Here is a 14,592-nt window from a genome sequence, read left to right as displayed (position 1 = left end):
TTTTTTTGACATTTGCGGGATGCGTAGATTATTAAGAGGGGTCTACCAGTAAACAGAAAGCATATCGAATGTGGTCTACAGAAAGCGGTAGCAAAAAAAAGCGTTAGCTTAGTCCAAGCATTTTCCCATTATGCTTTTATGCGTAATTGGATCTAGGAATCTGAACAGCAGCAGCACTAAGTGAAAGCAACAGCAAAAAAAGGCAATATGGCGGGAATGCGGAACACCGGTTTACAGAACGTACCACTGTCGCAGCACAGGAGGCGGTTCGGTCAGCAAGCCGGAACGGTCAAGGGAATCTTGACCGTCGTCTGAAGCACGTGTTGATCAGTCGGCACATAGGCGAGGGAAGCGAACCCACGACTTACAGCAAGACCCTGTCGGAAAATGAGTCACATATTTTTGAAATTAGTCACCGTTTCATCCAAACCCAAAATACTCACAGAAAGACTTGTCTCCTTATATTTGACACTCATATCGGCCGCGGTCAATCGCATCGCCTCGATTGCCTCATCGAGAGTGACCCGATAAACACCATCGCTAGCCATAGAAAGTTGAGCAGCGGTGATTGCTTTGACAGCTACAGCCGCTCGCCCGAGTGTCGAATCATTGCGTTGTGTCCAGGTTAAAGTACAAATGCGTGCGAGCGACGGAACCAATAAGTGGGGCTACGGAAGTTCACATAAGCTCACTTACCTCCTAGACTATTCCGTTCCTGCAGGGTTTTAAGGTAACGTCAAAGAATGTGCCATGTTTGCGTTAGCATATCTCTGCGCACCAAGCAACGTCACGTACAATGCACGGCACTTGAACCAAACCGTCGATGGGGTCGCAAGTAAGGCCAAGGTTATGTTCTGACATGTTATGTACATCAGAAGACAAACAACGGGCATGGTGAAACGGAGGACAGCCAGATCTACCCTCGCCAAGATACACACCTATCCCTATTTCCGCCGCCTGCAAGGTACATATGTTAGCGCATCGTGACCGATATCAGTTGATATCACGCCACTGACCTGCAGAACGGTCTCTGGGGATGCGCCCATACATGCCGCGAAGCCGGCACTAGCCATAGAACAGGCAACTGCGAAACAACGTGGAGCCAGAAGATAAGGCAGGAAAATGAAAGCATGCAACTACCCACGCACCTCCAACTTCTGCTTGACAGCCACCCTCTGCAGCGGATATTGTACTCCCACGTTTGAAGAGCATGCCGATGGCCTACGTGGGACGCCGCGCAGTCAGCCCGCCGACGGACATGATCAAATGTACCTGCTGCGTGGAAGAAGGTAACTCACAGCAGCAGTCAACAGGAACGTCTTTATCGATTTCTCTGGATCGTCGCTCACGAACTCGACGACATATTTCAGCACGGCTGGAATGACACCAGCAGCTCCGTTCGTGGGGGACGTCACGATGCGACCACCTGCGGCGTTCACTTCGTTGACTGCAATCGCGTAGCAGGAGAGGAAATCGACGGCTGGAATGTTCGTCCTGCGCTGTTAACCACATCGGTAACGACAACCTTCACGGAAAGCAGGAAAAAATGGTTCGAGCCGTAGAGACTTACAGGAGGCACAGGCAGGACAGCGTGGTCAAATGAACCCGTTACCACGGGGGCGCGACTGCTTCCGCTGCGTGGCAGGGAAACACTACGGTCCTCGATGACCTGATCTACTTTCATGTCGTCAGGTGCGTCTACTGCGCCTGCGGACATATTTGCGCCGATGAGGTGGGTCGCTGGGATTCCAATACCAGGATAGAAGCTTATCATCCATGAGGACGACATCACCTTCGGAAAACGGGAGGCTGGGGAACGCACCCTCTCATGAGACGCCTGTATAACATTGGAGCACGGCGTCGAAGCTTAAGGCGACCTGGAAGAGTTCTCTCTGTCGTGGACACTCCAGTGCGGATGCAGTCGTCCATGACGGCCCAAATGCGCGTAAGCTACCGCGCAGAAGTCAGGCTAGTAAACCGAACCCTTGGAGTGCTAAGGCGTACCTTGTCGCCGATGTCTTGCTCGGAGAGCCCAAAGTAACGCTCATTGTCATGCACGATTTGAGCGATCGTTAACTGCAAAAGTCAGCACCTGCCAATAGACGTTTTGCGCTGGACAATCGATCCTTTGCACGTACGTTGTGTTTCCTGGTAAGCGCAAGTAAACTATTCCCGGAATCGAATGGGTAGGGAGGATGACCTGGATCGTCATCCTTGGAGGGATGGATGGGATCGCCCTCTTCGGCTTGGTGCGTCTGATGCAGACGTGCACCGTGAACCACGCGCTTGTCTACCCCTTTGTAGAATAAATTCTCGTCCACTGGAACGAGGTCTGCATCTAGTTCCCAATGGAATGTAGCCAACACCGACCTTTCGTTTTCTCGTTCACCACGAAGCCCCCACCAACACTATACGACAAGCGTCGGAGGCATGGAAAGCCAAGAATTAACATTAAACCTACCTAAAATATTCGTTGGTTGCCAGGAGACCACCATCTGCGTCAAAACACGAGAAGCGCATGCCATTAGGATGCGTCTTGAGGACCTGGTCCCATCTCCATAGCATATCTCTGTCCATATCAAAATGAATACGACGGTTTCCGCCGAGATGCAACGATTTGTTGGTCAGAATGGCCTCATAACGTGAAGGTATGGTCCCACAGTCAATCGTTTCTGGATCGGAGCCTTCTAAGCCGAGAAGGATCGCCTGAGGTGTATGGTGCCTGCAAAGGCTCTTAGCTTAATGGTCCTTATACTGCTATAAGATATGGTGTACCCTTTCCCTGACGACGATTGCCCGATATTAGACAGCCCTAAGCTCCACAGATGGGCTTGAGTTTTACTTACCGGTTGCCGCGAGAGAGCCATAGCTACCCACAATGCCTGGATCAGCTAAAAGTTAGTACGGATCGGTTGTTTCAACTTACAGAACTATTTTAATCGTTTGAACCTAATACATAGTGCGCCTTGTCAACGGCGGGATGACGAGTCTAATTAGCGGCAAGTCACTTACCCGATCCAGTAACCCTAGTTCTTGCAAGTCGGTGATGAATATCTTGCCAGCGCGCATGGGCCCGACGGTATGCGAGCTACTCGGTCCGACTAAGGACATTAGTTTTCAATGACGTAGATCGAGAGTGAGTGTCTAAGAGCGCATACCGCCGATGCTGAAGAGATCGAAGGTGGAGATGACAGCGTGCTCCGGTTTGACACGGCCGCTGTCTACGACGTCGCCATCCTCCTGGGCTTGGTCGAGAGTGAGGACATTGGTGGGGTATCCTTTAACAGCAGTGTATGATATAGCACGCCCTGTTCCGTGGCGTCTTAACAGTGACACCGCCGTCGAGGCCGAATGTGGCGCTCGTCGCGTGGATATACGCAGTCCGGCGAGCAATGCCAACAACATCCTTCTAGGTTACGGTAAAATGGTCGAGGTCAACAGAGAAGGGGGAGTTTATTCTGCTTTGCGACTGGTGTGCTTGTGCTCAGCCGGACGCGGACATACTCTGTCGCAAGACTCAAATTCAAAGATACAACTAAACTTCCGGAGCCCAGTTACAAGGGTCGTCCAAAAATGGAAGGTCTCGTAAAACATTCCGTTGCTCCCGCAGCCGCCGTACATGTGATAAGAGGAGACCGCGGTTGAGTACGACAACAGCACTTCAGTCTTGAAGAGCTTTTATCCCACTGAACTGCGGTCTCGAGCAGGGTATTCATATACCCGCCGCCTCCACCTCGGGGGAATGATGGTTCACCGATTCACAAGTTGCAATCGTCCCCTTTATACCCACTGGCCAGGGTGACAGGAGTACGTTGTTGAGGGGCTTGACGACATCCAATAGTTTATTCTTTGCTCGGAATCTACTTTGTGTGCTTCCATAGTACCTTTGTCCTTTCTTCCGCCGCCAGCCATAGTCGACGGGGGTGAGAACGGTCAACCAAGCGTACTGAAAGCACATTGTTTTCCTATTCGAGCCTTCAATGATGCGTCAATCGGCCGCGAGCCTTGGTTAGGTTGGACGACTGACGTAAAATAAATCGACGCAAGTGTTTTTGACGTTCGGCTTTGAAAACTTCTGGTTATTACGGATATGCGATAGATGTGAGGTCTATCTTGGGCTATCGCCGCAGTATGATCGTCGCGAGGTCTCGGAAAGGCGGGAATGAATTTTGGGGGACTGTATGAATTGATCTAAGGGTATCGATATCACTGGATCAGCAACAAGGAGCGGATATGAGGGGAGAATTAGGGTACTGGCAGACATTCGATTGGACCAGTAGCGCGTTCTCTGGCCGGTCGATAGGTTGTTTATTAGTGGGGGAGATTAGTGTGAGGATTTGAATTGGCCTTGACAGAAGTTGTCACCCCGATTTGGAGCGCTCTGGGTGGGTCGACCCAAAGTCAGGCGACTCGCCAAGACGCTGTCACTGGAGCCAGATTTTTTCTGTCTTTTGCTTGTCCAAATTGCGTGTGGTGGTCCGTGCGAGTGCAGGCTTGGAGGTATGTCTTCGTGTAACGTCACCTCTCGCTCGTTCCCCGCGTTTGATGTTGTATTCGATGGTCGTCTAGGACTTTGTCTCTGCAAGTTGCCATGAGTTCGTTCTCGCACAGCACCCCGACTCGAGAACGCCATCATTCCTCCTCCCAGTCGAGCTCGTCGCCCATGTCAGCCCGACCCCAGACATCCTCCTCCTCTTCGTCCATACCCTCTGCCGCATCCCTCGTCTCCTCAACAGCAACTAACCCAACAACCCAACCCATCGCCCTCGACGCTCTCCTCGCACAACATGCAGATGCTCCGAACCCAACCCTCGCTGCCCTCGAACAGGCACTCTCAGAACGAAACGTTTTCTCAGGTCAGAATACCCAGCTATGGAAACTGATCGAGAAACAGCGAAGCGGTTACAACCAAGTACTCAAGGAGCTCGAACGCATCCGTGCAGAGAGAGATGCGTACAAGTGTCGTCTACAGGCAGCAGGCTTGAGCATCGAACTCGGAAAGAAAGAAAAGGGCAAGGTTTTGCGTCCCTCGGCGTCCAACGCAACCATGTCGACTGTCGATTCTCGGGTAGTGGGCATGGTTCGCCATCAGTCGGACAATTCAGGTGCGCACGAACAATATCTATCATTGTCGCACTATCCAATGTCTGTGATCTAGCTTCGTCCTTCCGTGACCATCGTCCCATTACACCCACCAAAATGTCAGAACAACTTGACGCCCCTGATGACCATATGCCCCAGTTTCGTGCCACCTCACACACTCCTGTGTCTCCAGCGGTTATTCCCCCAAGGTCCGCCTCTCTACCCCAAGGAACTCCTACTCCGACATCCAACCAGTCATTTTCATCCACGGTATCGTCGTCCGAGGCGCAACCTCGAACAAGTGAAGGTGACGTAGCCGATACCTATTGACTGTTGCCAGCCATTAATACCGCAGTAGGCTCTGTAACCTCGCAACCCGGATCTCAGTCGCAACCCAGTCGTTCCGGCGCCCCTCATTTCGACGCCGGCAATTCATCTTCATCACTACAAGCATCGCCTCTTGTACTTAAGGCCCATCCAGCATCGCTCGTTCCTCACAATCCGTCGGCCGGGACGCTCACTCCAATTATAGAAGACCCACGACTTAGTCAGGAGTCTTCCCGAGCACGCTCTGCCACGGGTGACAGCCCGCTGCCCAGCCCCAACTGCGCAGGGAGTTCCATCACCAGCTCCTCTGCGTCCGAAAACAGTCAATCCCGGACCGACAATTTGTCCATCGATGGTCATCAGCAGGCAAGACATTCACCCAACAAGTTGGATTGCACGGATAAGGATGATGACAACGAGTTTCTCGATTTGGATGGTGACGCTGAGAACCAAGGCGACGGTGCTGCCTTGGACCATCCTGATCCTGGTCCCTTGTCGCCATCAAAGAAAAAGAGTAAGGCCCGTGCAACGGTAGAAGACTTTCCAATGCCTCCTTCACACGGTGCTGTGCACGTCTCCACGCACAATATGAACGTGAATCCTCAGTCGCCAGGAAGCACCGACATGGTTACACCCACACAAGCGAATTCTAAATCTTCTGCGCACCGTCACGGATTACAGGTTTACCAGGAACAAAAAAGACCGCAAGCGCTCTCACACTCGCAGTCGTCGTTACTTGAACCGGTTCCGTCGCCGACCACCCCGGATTCACCACTCCCGTCTTCATATCTTTCGCCAGCCAGGTCGGTTCACAGTGGGACAAGCGTTGGCCCAAGCCCAACTTTCAGATCTCTTCCGCTGGTCTACGATGATCTCAAGACAACACGTGTCACCGTTTTGCATTCTTCTGTAAAACCCAATGATCGCGGCAAAGATGTCCTTTCGTTTGTACTTGATGTTGATCCTAGGAATGGAAAAGATTCGTGGAAAGTCGAGAAGATGTATTCAGATTTCTTGGGTCTGGACCAGAGAGTGAGAGCAGTGGTCGGAAAGAGCGTAGCGAAGAAGATGGGTGTTTTACCCGATGGCAAAGTTTGGAGGGATCATGCGCCGGCGAAGGCTGATCAGCGCAAGGTGAGCCTGATAATCTTGCTCACAGGTAATCCTTACTTACCCCACCAGGTTGCACTTGAAGTTTACTTGCAATCCTTGGTTAGCCTTCCTGTCAGGAATAAGGACGAATTTATCGCGTTCCTCACCTCTGATATCGTCCGTGAGACCAAGAAGCCCGTTATGCAAGCCGGATACAAGGAAGGATACCTCACGAAGCGCGGGAAGAACTTTGGCGGATGGAAAACACGCTACTTTGTTCTCCAAGGACCCGTACTCGAATATTTTGAGAGTGTAAGTTGCTACGCCCCCTTCGCAACGCTATTGGCTTTACAAGGTCCGTTAGCGTGGCGGTGCTCATCTTGGTTCCATCCTCATAACGAATGCCCAAATCGGTCGCCAACAACGCACTGTCGATAACGACGACGAGAAGAATTATCGTCACGCGTTCCTCATTATTGAGGCAAAGAAAGGCCCTGGTGGTTCGAATCCAAGGCACGTTCTCTGTGCCGAAAGCGACATTGAACGAGATAGTTGGGTGGACATTCTCGTTCGCTATGTCTCTGGAACCTTCAGTGAGGATCCAATATCGTCCACTTCGGGTGGCCCGAGCCCCCTAGCGGTCAATGTTCCACATCATCAAGGTGCAGGCTCTGCTCAACCACGATCAAGCACGAGCTCGAGTCAAGATCATACTGCTACACCTGGGAGCAAACGTGCGGTAAGGACGGTATCCAAGGATGACATATCGAAAGGAGCTGTAGTGCCGATATCACAGCTTGCATTGGATGCGAACAATGCCAAGTTCTTCCAGACTCCCCCAATCCCAGAGTCAACCTCACTTGACGACCCGCAAATGTACACGGCGAGTCCCACGAAGTCTTCTTCTCATCATTATGCTGTTGACAGGGACAACAACATTTCCACCGAAGGAAACTCGAGACGATTGCTTGAACATAGTAACACCCCGACAGAACCACTGTTGTCCACGTCCCTTCCGACGACCTCACCACTTGACTCTGCAGGCCAGGGTCTTGTGTCTTTCAGGGCAAACTCGGAGTTGGGGCATTACGTAGACGCAGATCGCTCTGTTGTCGCGCAGGGGCAAGATCACGGAGCCGGTACTGATCCGTCGAAGCCTTACGAAGGGCGCCGCGACAGGAAATCATATTACCCGGGCTTATCATCGATATCTGTTTCACCGGTGGCGCCAGTGTTCCCTGACCGTGCACCATCTCCTGATGTGGGATCGACGCCCCTGAAGCATGGGGAGTTGAACGGAAAGGTTAAAATTTCTGGACCTCTCAACGGCGCTCCTATCCCGCCAGGGTACAAGTTCGGCAGTAGGGATGTGGTCGGGGAATGTTCGTCGTCGTCAAGTGATAGACGTGAGAAGGCCAAATCGAGGTCGTTCTGGGGTTTTGGCAGCAAGCCTGCAGATAAAGTGGTGCATATTCCACGAGCGGTGTTTGGAGTTCCATTGGAGGAGTCTCTGGACGTGGCTGAAATTGCGCGACTACCGGCGGTAGTGTTCCGGTGTATACAATACCTGGAGGCGAAGAAGGCGGAGAAGGAAGAAGGTATTTATCGTTTGAGCGGCAGCTCTGCCGTTATCAAGGGTCTCCGGGACCGGTTCAATATGGGTAAGTGGGCTTCGTGGCAGTCGGTAGGGCTGGTATGAACTCTAATCTTCAGAGGGCGACATCGATCTGCTTGGGTCGGACGAGTACTGGGACCCCCATGCTATTGCTGGGTTGTTGAAGAGCTTCTTGCGCGAACTACCTGCAAGTATATTGACGCGGGAGTTGCACATGAAGTTCCTGGCTGTCATGGGTATGTCCCGCATTACCGGTATGCTACGTCTGCTGACACTTCCGCAGACTTTGTGCAACCTCAAGAGCGGATACGCGAACTGTCCTTCCTCATTGCTTCCCTCCCGATCGCCAACTACAGCCTTCTCCGCGCGCTTACCGCCCACCTGATTTTGATCGTGCAGAACTCGGCTTTCAACAAGATGACCATGCGCAATGTCGGTATCGTATTTAGTCCGACACTGGGTATACCTGCAGGCGTGTTTAGCCTAATGTTGGGCGAGTTCAACCGAGTGTTTAACGTTGATGCGGCTAGCGACGTGAGCGAAGAGAAAGCTGGTGACTTGAGCCGGAGGAACAGTCGACAGTACTCGGATGCTGCTGCTGATCAGCTTCTTGGTCTTTCGGGTCGATGCTTGAACAATGGTACGTTTACACTTTCACAACCGAATAATGCATATTGGCTGATTGCCCCATCACCTCCTCTTAGCAACGACAGAAGAGACACCCTCTGAAGATGGCGATAGCATGTCCCTCCAATACGAGAGTGGTAACGAGACTGCTGAAAACGACGCGACCGTCGAAAGCGCGAATCAAAGCCAGTTCTACTCGCAGGAGCAGAACATCGCTGACACTTCATCACCCGCTAGTTCTGAACTTTCCTCACAACGGCGAGGCCACGCGTCCAACGTTGCTGCTAGCCGCGGTCTCAATATCGCTGTGAACAACGTTAACAACAGGAAAGCCGACCGACAAAGTCGTATGATTGGACTCCCTGTGTCCCCACGACCGACAACGGAATCACCTCGTTCACCGGTTGTCGTCCAGACTACTACTACCAAGTAAACGCTGACAACCTGTACCGATTGATTGATCACGATCGTTAAACAAGTAACTGCCGCCGCCACCCCACCACACAGCATACCTACATATAGTACACTCACTTGCAGTGTCCTCTTACGATCGATAACGTTCTTTTTTTTTCTTGTTTGAAACGGGTGAAATTCCAGCCCAGGGAGGGCTATGTGTTTCTGCTATCTATATATACCCTTCTTTTTCCTTCTCTCGTTTACAATATCGTACGTACCTATACCACCTAGAGCTGGTGGTCGATGAATGATTGTTACTCTCACGTACGCCCTGTCTCACCACACTCTCTCTGTTTATACCTCTCTACCAGAACGGTTGTTTCTTTTACTTATCTGTGCACGAGTAAACCGTGCCCCAATGGGAATGTCAATCGAATGGATGTAGAAGACATCTGTGGATGATGTCGATACTTCAAGTTTGCGAGTTGCGACATGACGTCGTTAACCTGTACATGTAGAACCCCGTGTCGACACACCATTGGCTTCGATGGCGATAACATGGTGCCGTAGCTCTTGAAGCCGGGACCAGCACCTCTGAGTACGGCTAGAACGCGTCCTGTCTGTATACGTGGAATGATGATGACGGGAGTATGGGTCGAATTGTCGCAGGGACGGAGGAGAGGTGAGTGCTGGAGAAACCACCGGCTAGGAGCATCTGTCGGATGGGAATATTTGGGGGATTGTGGACAGCAGAAGCACAGGGGCAATGTGCACTAAAGCCGGCACCACTGCTCCGTATATACGCCAGGCGCCTAAGTTCCAACACCAGCATCACTTCCTCGTTTGCACCCCCAACCTCGAATCAACGTTGAAATTTTGAAATATTACACCAGATATTCATTCCCCAATGGCTAGAGCGCATTCCAAGAAACGTCGTCTCTTGGGATTTGCGAAACTGTCCGACCTTGCTTCAGTACGTAGCTACTGCTTCCTAGAGCTTAGTTACTTATCGAAATGCAGAAAAAAAAGAAACAGTCTCCGGGACGGGTTCAGACACGAACAGGGGATCGCCTCTCCACACCTGAAATATCGAGCACGACCTCTCCTGGTATGCTCGCCAGAATGAGGAGCTTCCATCGATCGAGTCAAAGTCCTTCGACCAACATCAAGACGGGGCTTGCTGATGCGGGAACTGGTAGGAGAGCTCAGGAGAAAGAGGAGGAGTCTACAGAGGCAATTCCAGCTCAGGATGTATGTGGTCTACCGCATCTGATCACTGCGATGATGCTGAGCGATTCCTTGAACAGGCTGCCGCCACAAGTACCGGCAGTGAGGAACAAGAGCAATCGAAGGTAGTCCCGACCAAGAATGTATGTCATCTCTGATGTGCGGCTGCTACCGTGATTTAAGTGGTTCTGCTGGGCAGGCTGAAAAGTCAATCGTCAAACCTACGGAAGCATCGGCTGGCAAGGGCGTCGATACTGCAGTAAAAGACTTCGGTGGTATTGATCCCAATTCGTGTATCGACAAAGGTGCTGTTGCCGTTGGTAACGCCAGTACCACATTCTCCGAGGTTCAAAACTTGAGTGACACTTATCTCAAACCCTTCAAAGTTTTCAATCAAGCCGTTTCCACTCTTGCCAACGTAAGCATCCCACTTTCTGCATCCGTACAATGATTGAATGTGCGCGCCAGGTTCACCCCTACGCCCAGATTGCGCTAGGAATCTTGACCTCTGCCGCCCAGGTTCGTGCTCACTTTCCACTGCCGTTTCACATCTCACGCAGTCATTAGTTGCTCATAAACCAAGTGAATCTAGATGGCGCAGTGTCTGGCCTCTTCCACACGGTGCGAACCGTCTACGAATTTCTTACGAAAGAAGATAGCATAAACAATATCGACGAAATGAAAGACACTCTTGCAAAGATCGCACGAGTGATAAGCGACTCAGTGCAGTTCATCAACAACTATCCTGCAACGAAAAGCTTCTGTAGGTCATATCCTCACCTCGGTTACCATATCATGACTTATTATACTCAGGGAAAAGAACTGCGAAGAACATTTTGTCCGAGACGCAGACCGTTGTAGATGGCTACGCTAAGACCCTAGACAACTTGATGCAACAGTACCGCGACTGCATTATCCGGGACATTCAGGTTAACGCATACCGCATATTTGAGGACTTGAATCTCGATGGTGTGGCTTATGCAGGGGGCGCGGGGCTGAACAAGACGAAAAAATGCCTCGACGGCACAAGGAAGGAGATTTTACAGGAGATCATCAACTGGATTAATGATCCTGACATTGATACCCCTCGTATCTTGTGGCTTCACGGGCAGGCGAGAAGGGGAAAATCGACCATTGCTCATACAATTGCGTCGTGGTTCCAGGATGTGGGAGGAGTCGGTTCTTACTTTTGTTTCGCTCGTGACCGGCAGGCTGAACACCGCGAGGAGAAGATTCTGACCACGATTGCTCGTGATCTCGCTGATCGCGATCCTGCCTTTCGGCGGGCATTGACGGACGCCATGTCGGAGGGCCACTACCTCAAGACCACGTCTGACGTGGTGCAACAATGGGAGCAACTCATTTTGGAGCCGTTATCGAAGATCAACGGAACGATAGTCGGGAACGTGGTCGTGGTGATTGATGCCTTGGACGAAAGTGGTCCAGACACATCGAGGGAGCACATCTTATCCCTACTCACCTCGCCGGAAGCTACTCATCTGCCCTCCAATTTCCGCATCCTTCTGACGTCCAGACCGCTTCCAGACATCCGACGTGTCCTGGGTGCCGCTACGCATGTGAAGGTCACCTCATTGGACGACATCTCTGCAGTATCGGCGGAGCGTGACATTCGGCTGTATGTTTCCACCGAGCTTTGCTGTCTCCCAGAGATCGGAGCCACGGAAGTCCAGAACATTACTCAAAAGTCGGACGGTCTATTTGAGTGGGCTCGTCTAGCATGCACGTTCATCAAGTCGAATGGGCCAAGTCAATCGGTCACGGAGCGCTACAATGAGGTTATGTTCCCTCATTCTGGAGGTGGAGGAATCTTGTTGGACGTCATGTACAAAACAATCCTTGAAGACACTGTGCCGCAGGAGGAGACCACGCTCGCGCGATTTCGCCCCGTGATGCAACAGATCATGTCGACGTCCCAGCTTCTGCCGTTGGACGCGTTGAATGAGATGCGCAGTCACTTTCCCTCGGAGCAAGATCATTTTGATATCATAATCATTCTCGAATCCATGGCGTCGCTGTTGAGTGGGATATCAGACAGGAGCTCTGTCGTTCGACCTCTCCATGCATCTTTCTATGGCTTTCTCACTGACCGTCTACGGAGTAGGGTATATTTTGTTGGTGGACCTAGTGCCGACATGCATAGCAACCTTGCCCTTGGTTCGCTGGATACACTTCACAGCGAGCTGAAATTCAACGTATGTGGACTGGAAAGCTCCTACTACTGCAACTCCGAGGTAGCTGATCTGCAGGAGAGGATCAACAAAAATATTTCACTCCATCTATCCTACTCATGTCAGTATTGGGCCCACCATCTGCAAAGAGCCCTGTTTGACTTGGAGCTTGCAACATTGGTAAAAGTTGTTGTTGGAAGTGAAAAGGTTCTCTTTTGGCTTGAGACACTGAGTCTCATCAGTGGACTTGGATGTGCTACAAGTTCTCTTGCCTCCACTATCTCATGGCTACAGGTGGGTAATCCACAAAGATACCTGATTTCAACTAATGTGATTTGAAAGGGCCAAGGTGGTTTTGAAGATACCTTGGCATTAGCAGAGGATGGGATCAAATTTCTGCAAAATTTTGGGGGTGTAATTGCCCACAGTACACCACACCTTTACATTTCTGCATTGCCATTCACACCATCAAACACAGTATTTGCAAGAATGATCAAACCAAAATTCTCTTGCTTTGCTAGGATTAATGTAGGGGGGCTTAAGGAATGGCCAGCAACTCAGCTTGCACTGCAGGGGCACACTGGTTGGGTCCAGTCTGTTGGATTCAGCCTTGATGGAAAAAGGATTGTGTCAGGCTCAGCTGACAACACTGTAAGGATCTGGGATGTTGAGAGTGGTGTCCAGGTTGGTGACTCTCTTGTGGGGCATACCCATGGAGTCAACTCAGTTGGATTCTCCTCTGATAACAAGAGAATTGTCTCAGGCTCAGCTGACAACACTGTGAGGATTTGGGATGCTGAGAGGGGTGTCCAGGTTGCTGGCCCTCTTGAGGGGCACACTGGTATAGTGTTGTCAGTGGGGTTCTCCTCTGATGGCAGGAGCATTGTCTCAGGGTCAGATGACAAGACTGTGAGGATCTGGGATGCTGAGAGGGCTGTTCCGATTGGTGACCCACTTGAGGGGCATACTGATAGGGTCAACTCAGTTGGATTCTCCCCTGATGGCAAGAGAATTGTCTCAGGGTCAGATGATAAGACTATGAGGGTCTGGGATGCTGAGAGGGGTGTCCAGATTGGTGGCCCTCTTGAGGGGCATACAGATTGGGTCAATTCAGTTGAATTCTCCTCTGATGGCAAGTGGGTGGCCTCAGGCTCTGCTGACAGCACTGTGAGAATCTGGGATGTCAAGAGAGGTGTCCAAATTGGTGGCCCTCTTGTGGGACATACTGATGGGGTCAACTCAGTTGCATTCTCCTCTGATAACAGGAGGATTGTTTCAGGCTCAGATGACACCACTGTAAGGATCTGGGATGTTGAGAGAGGTGTCCAGATTGGTGGCGCTCTTGAGGGGCATAATGGTGGGGGAGTCAACTCAGTTGGATTTTCCAAGGATGGCAAGAGGATTGTGTCAGGGTCAAATGACATCAATGTCAGGATATGGGATGCTGAGAGCAGTGTCCAGATTAGTGACCCTTTAGAGGGGCATACTGGTGGGGTCAACTCAGCTGGATTATCCTCTGATGGCAGGAAGGTTGTCTCAAACTTCTATGATAACACTGTGAGGATCTGGGATGCTGACAGTGGTGTCCAGATTGGTAGCCCTCTTGAGGGGCATACTGATTGGGCGCTGTCAGTGGGATTCTCCTCTGATGGCAGGAGGATTGTCTCAGGCTCACATGATGGGACTGTGAGAATCTGGGATGCTGAGAGAGGCATCCAGATTGGTGATCCTCTTGCAAAGCATGCTGGTGGGGTTCAGTCTGTTGGATTTAGCCTTGATGGAAAGAGGATTGTGTCAGGCTCAGCTGACAACACTGTGAGGATCTGGAATGCTGAGAGAGGTGCCCAGGTTGGGGGCCCTCTAGAGGGGCATACTGGCAGGGTCTGGTCAGTTGGATTCTCCTCTGACAGCAAGAGGATTGTGTCAGGCTCAGCTGACAACACTGTGAGGATATGGGATGCTGAGAGAGGTGTCCAGATGGAAGGCCCTCTTGAAGGGCATACTGATTGGGTGCTGTCAGTTGGATTCTCCTCTGAT

General features: G+C 51.3%; 3 protein-coding genes across 3 annotated transcripts; 2 read left to right on the top strand and 1 right to left on the bottom strand.

Moving 5' to 3' along the window:
- Nucleotides 1–15: 15 nt before the first annotated feature.
- F5J12DRAFT_844155 (serine dehydratase alpha chain-domain-containing protein) lies at nucleotides 16–3,631 on the bottom strand. Its single transcript, XM_051746249.1, has 20 exons — nucleotides 3,159–3,631; nucleotides 3,013–3,101; nucleotides 2,927–2,949; nucleotides 2,847–2,869; nucleotides 2,776–2,782; nucleotides 2,462–2,722; nucleotides 2,371–2,408; nucleotides 2,139–2,320; nucleotides 2,005–2,076; nucleotides 1,823–1,950; nucleotides 1,571–1,766; nucleotides 1,299–1,499; nucleotides 1,149–1,221; nucleotides 1,017–1,084; nucleotides 939–957; nucleotides 796–854; nucleotides 697–715; nucleotides 444–580; nucleotides 369–377; nucleotides 16–311 (listed from the first exon to the last, which is right to left on the bottom strand). Exons 1-20 carry the CDS (start codon nucleotides 3,403–3,405, stop codon nucleotides 273–275), a joined length of 1,890 nt encoding a protein of 629 aa, XP_051598071.1. The 5' UTR covers nucleotides 3,406–3,631; the 3' UTR covers nucleotides 16–272.
- Nucleotides 3,632–4,296: 665 nt separating this feature from the next.
- F5J12DRAFT_245420 (uncharacterized protein) lies at nucleotides 4,297–9,352 on the top strand. The gene is made up of 9 exons (XM_051738561.1): nucleotides 4,297–4,500; nucleotides 4,570–5,105; nucleotides 5,159–5,389; nucleotides 5,441–6,543; nucleotides 6,592–6,813; nucleotides 6,866–8,162; nucleotides 8,215–8,352; nucleotides 8,400–8,756; nucleotides 8,821–9,352. The coding sequence occupies exons 2-9, from the start codon at nucleotides 4,592–4,594 to the stop codon at nucleotides 9,174–9,176; spliced, it is 4,218 nt and encodes a 1,405-aa protein (XP_051598070.1). The 5' UTR covers nucleotides 4,297–4,500; nucleotides 4,570–4,591; the 3' UTR covers nucleotides 9,177–9,352.
- A 694-nt stretch (nucleotides 9,353–10,046) lies between these two features.
- On the top strand, nucleotides 10,047–10,570 carry F5J12DRAFT_784227 (uncharacterized protein; the record flags this gene model as incomplete). Its single annotated transcript, XM_051742999.1, has 4 exons — nucleotides 10,047–10,112; nucleotides 10,160–10,390; nucleotides 10,447–10,509; nucleotides 10,550–10,570. The coding sequence occupies 4 exons, from the start codon at nucleotides 10,047–10,049 to the stop codon at nucleotides 10,568–10,570; spliced, it is 381 nt and encodes a 126-aa protein (XP_051598069.1).
- Between the last annotated feature and the right edge of the window lie 4,022 nt (nucleotides 10,571–14,592).

Source organism: Pisolithus orientalis (genome assembly GCF_024613125.1).
Source record: "Pisolithus orientalis strain OTSU chromosome Unknown F5J12scaffold_24, whole genome shotgun sequence".
NCBI classification, from domain to species: domain Eukaryota; kingdom Fungi; phylum Basidiomycota; class Agaricomycetes; order Boletales; family Pisolithaceae; genus Pisolithus; species Pisolithus orientalis.
Note: the sequence above shows the minus strand (reverse complement) of the source record. Positions and strands in the feature narration are given on the sequence as shown.

Bases quoted from the DNA above. Each gene is read 5' to 3' on its own strand.
- F5J12DRAFT_245420 (XM_051738561.1), top strand. From the start codon at position 4,592: ATGAGTTCGTTCTCGCACAGCACCCCGACTCGAGAACGCCATCATTCC. The intron at 5,390-5,440 runs GTGACGTAGCCG...ATACCGCAGTAG, and splicing joins GCAACCTCGAACAAGTGAAG to GCTCTGTAACCTCGCAACCC. The intron at 8,353-8,399 runs GTATGTCCCGCA...ACACTTCCGCAG, and splicing joins GAAGTTCCTGGCTGTCATGG to ACTTTGTGCAACCTCAAGAG.
- F5J12DRAFT_844155 (XM_051746249.1), bottom strand. From the start codon at position 3,405: ATGTTGTTGGCATTGCTCGCCGGACTGCGTATATCCACGCGACGAGCG. The intron at 2,950-3,012 runs GTAAGTGACTTG...ACTATGTATTAG, and splicing joins AACTAGGGTTACTGGATCGG to GTTCAAACGATTAAAATAGT. The intron at 1,222-1,298 runs GTGAGTTACCTT...CGTCCCACGTAG, and splicing joins CGTTCCTGTTGACTGCTGCT to GCCATCGGCATGCTCTTCAA.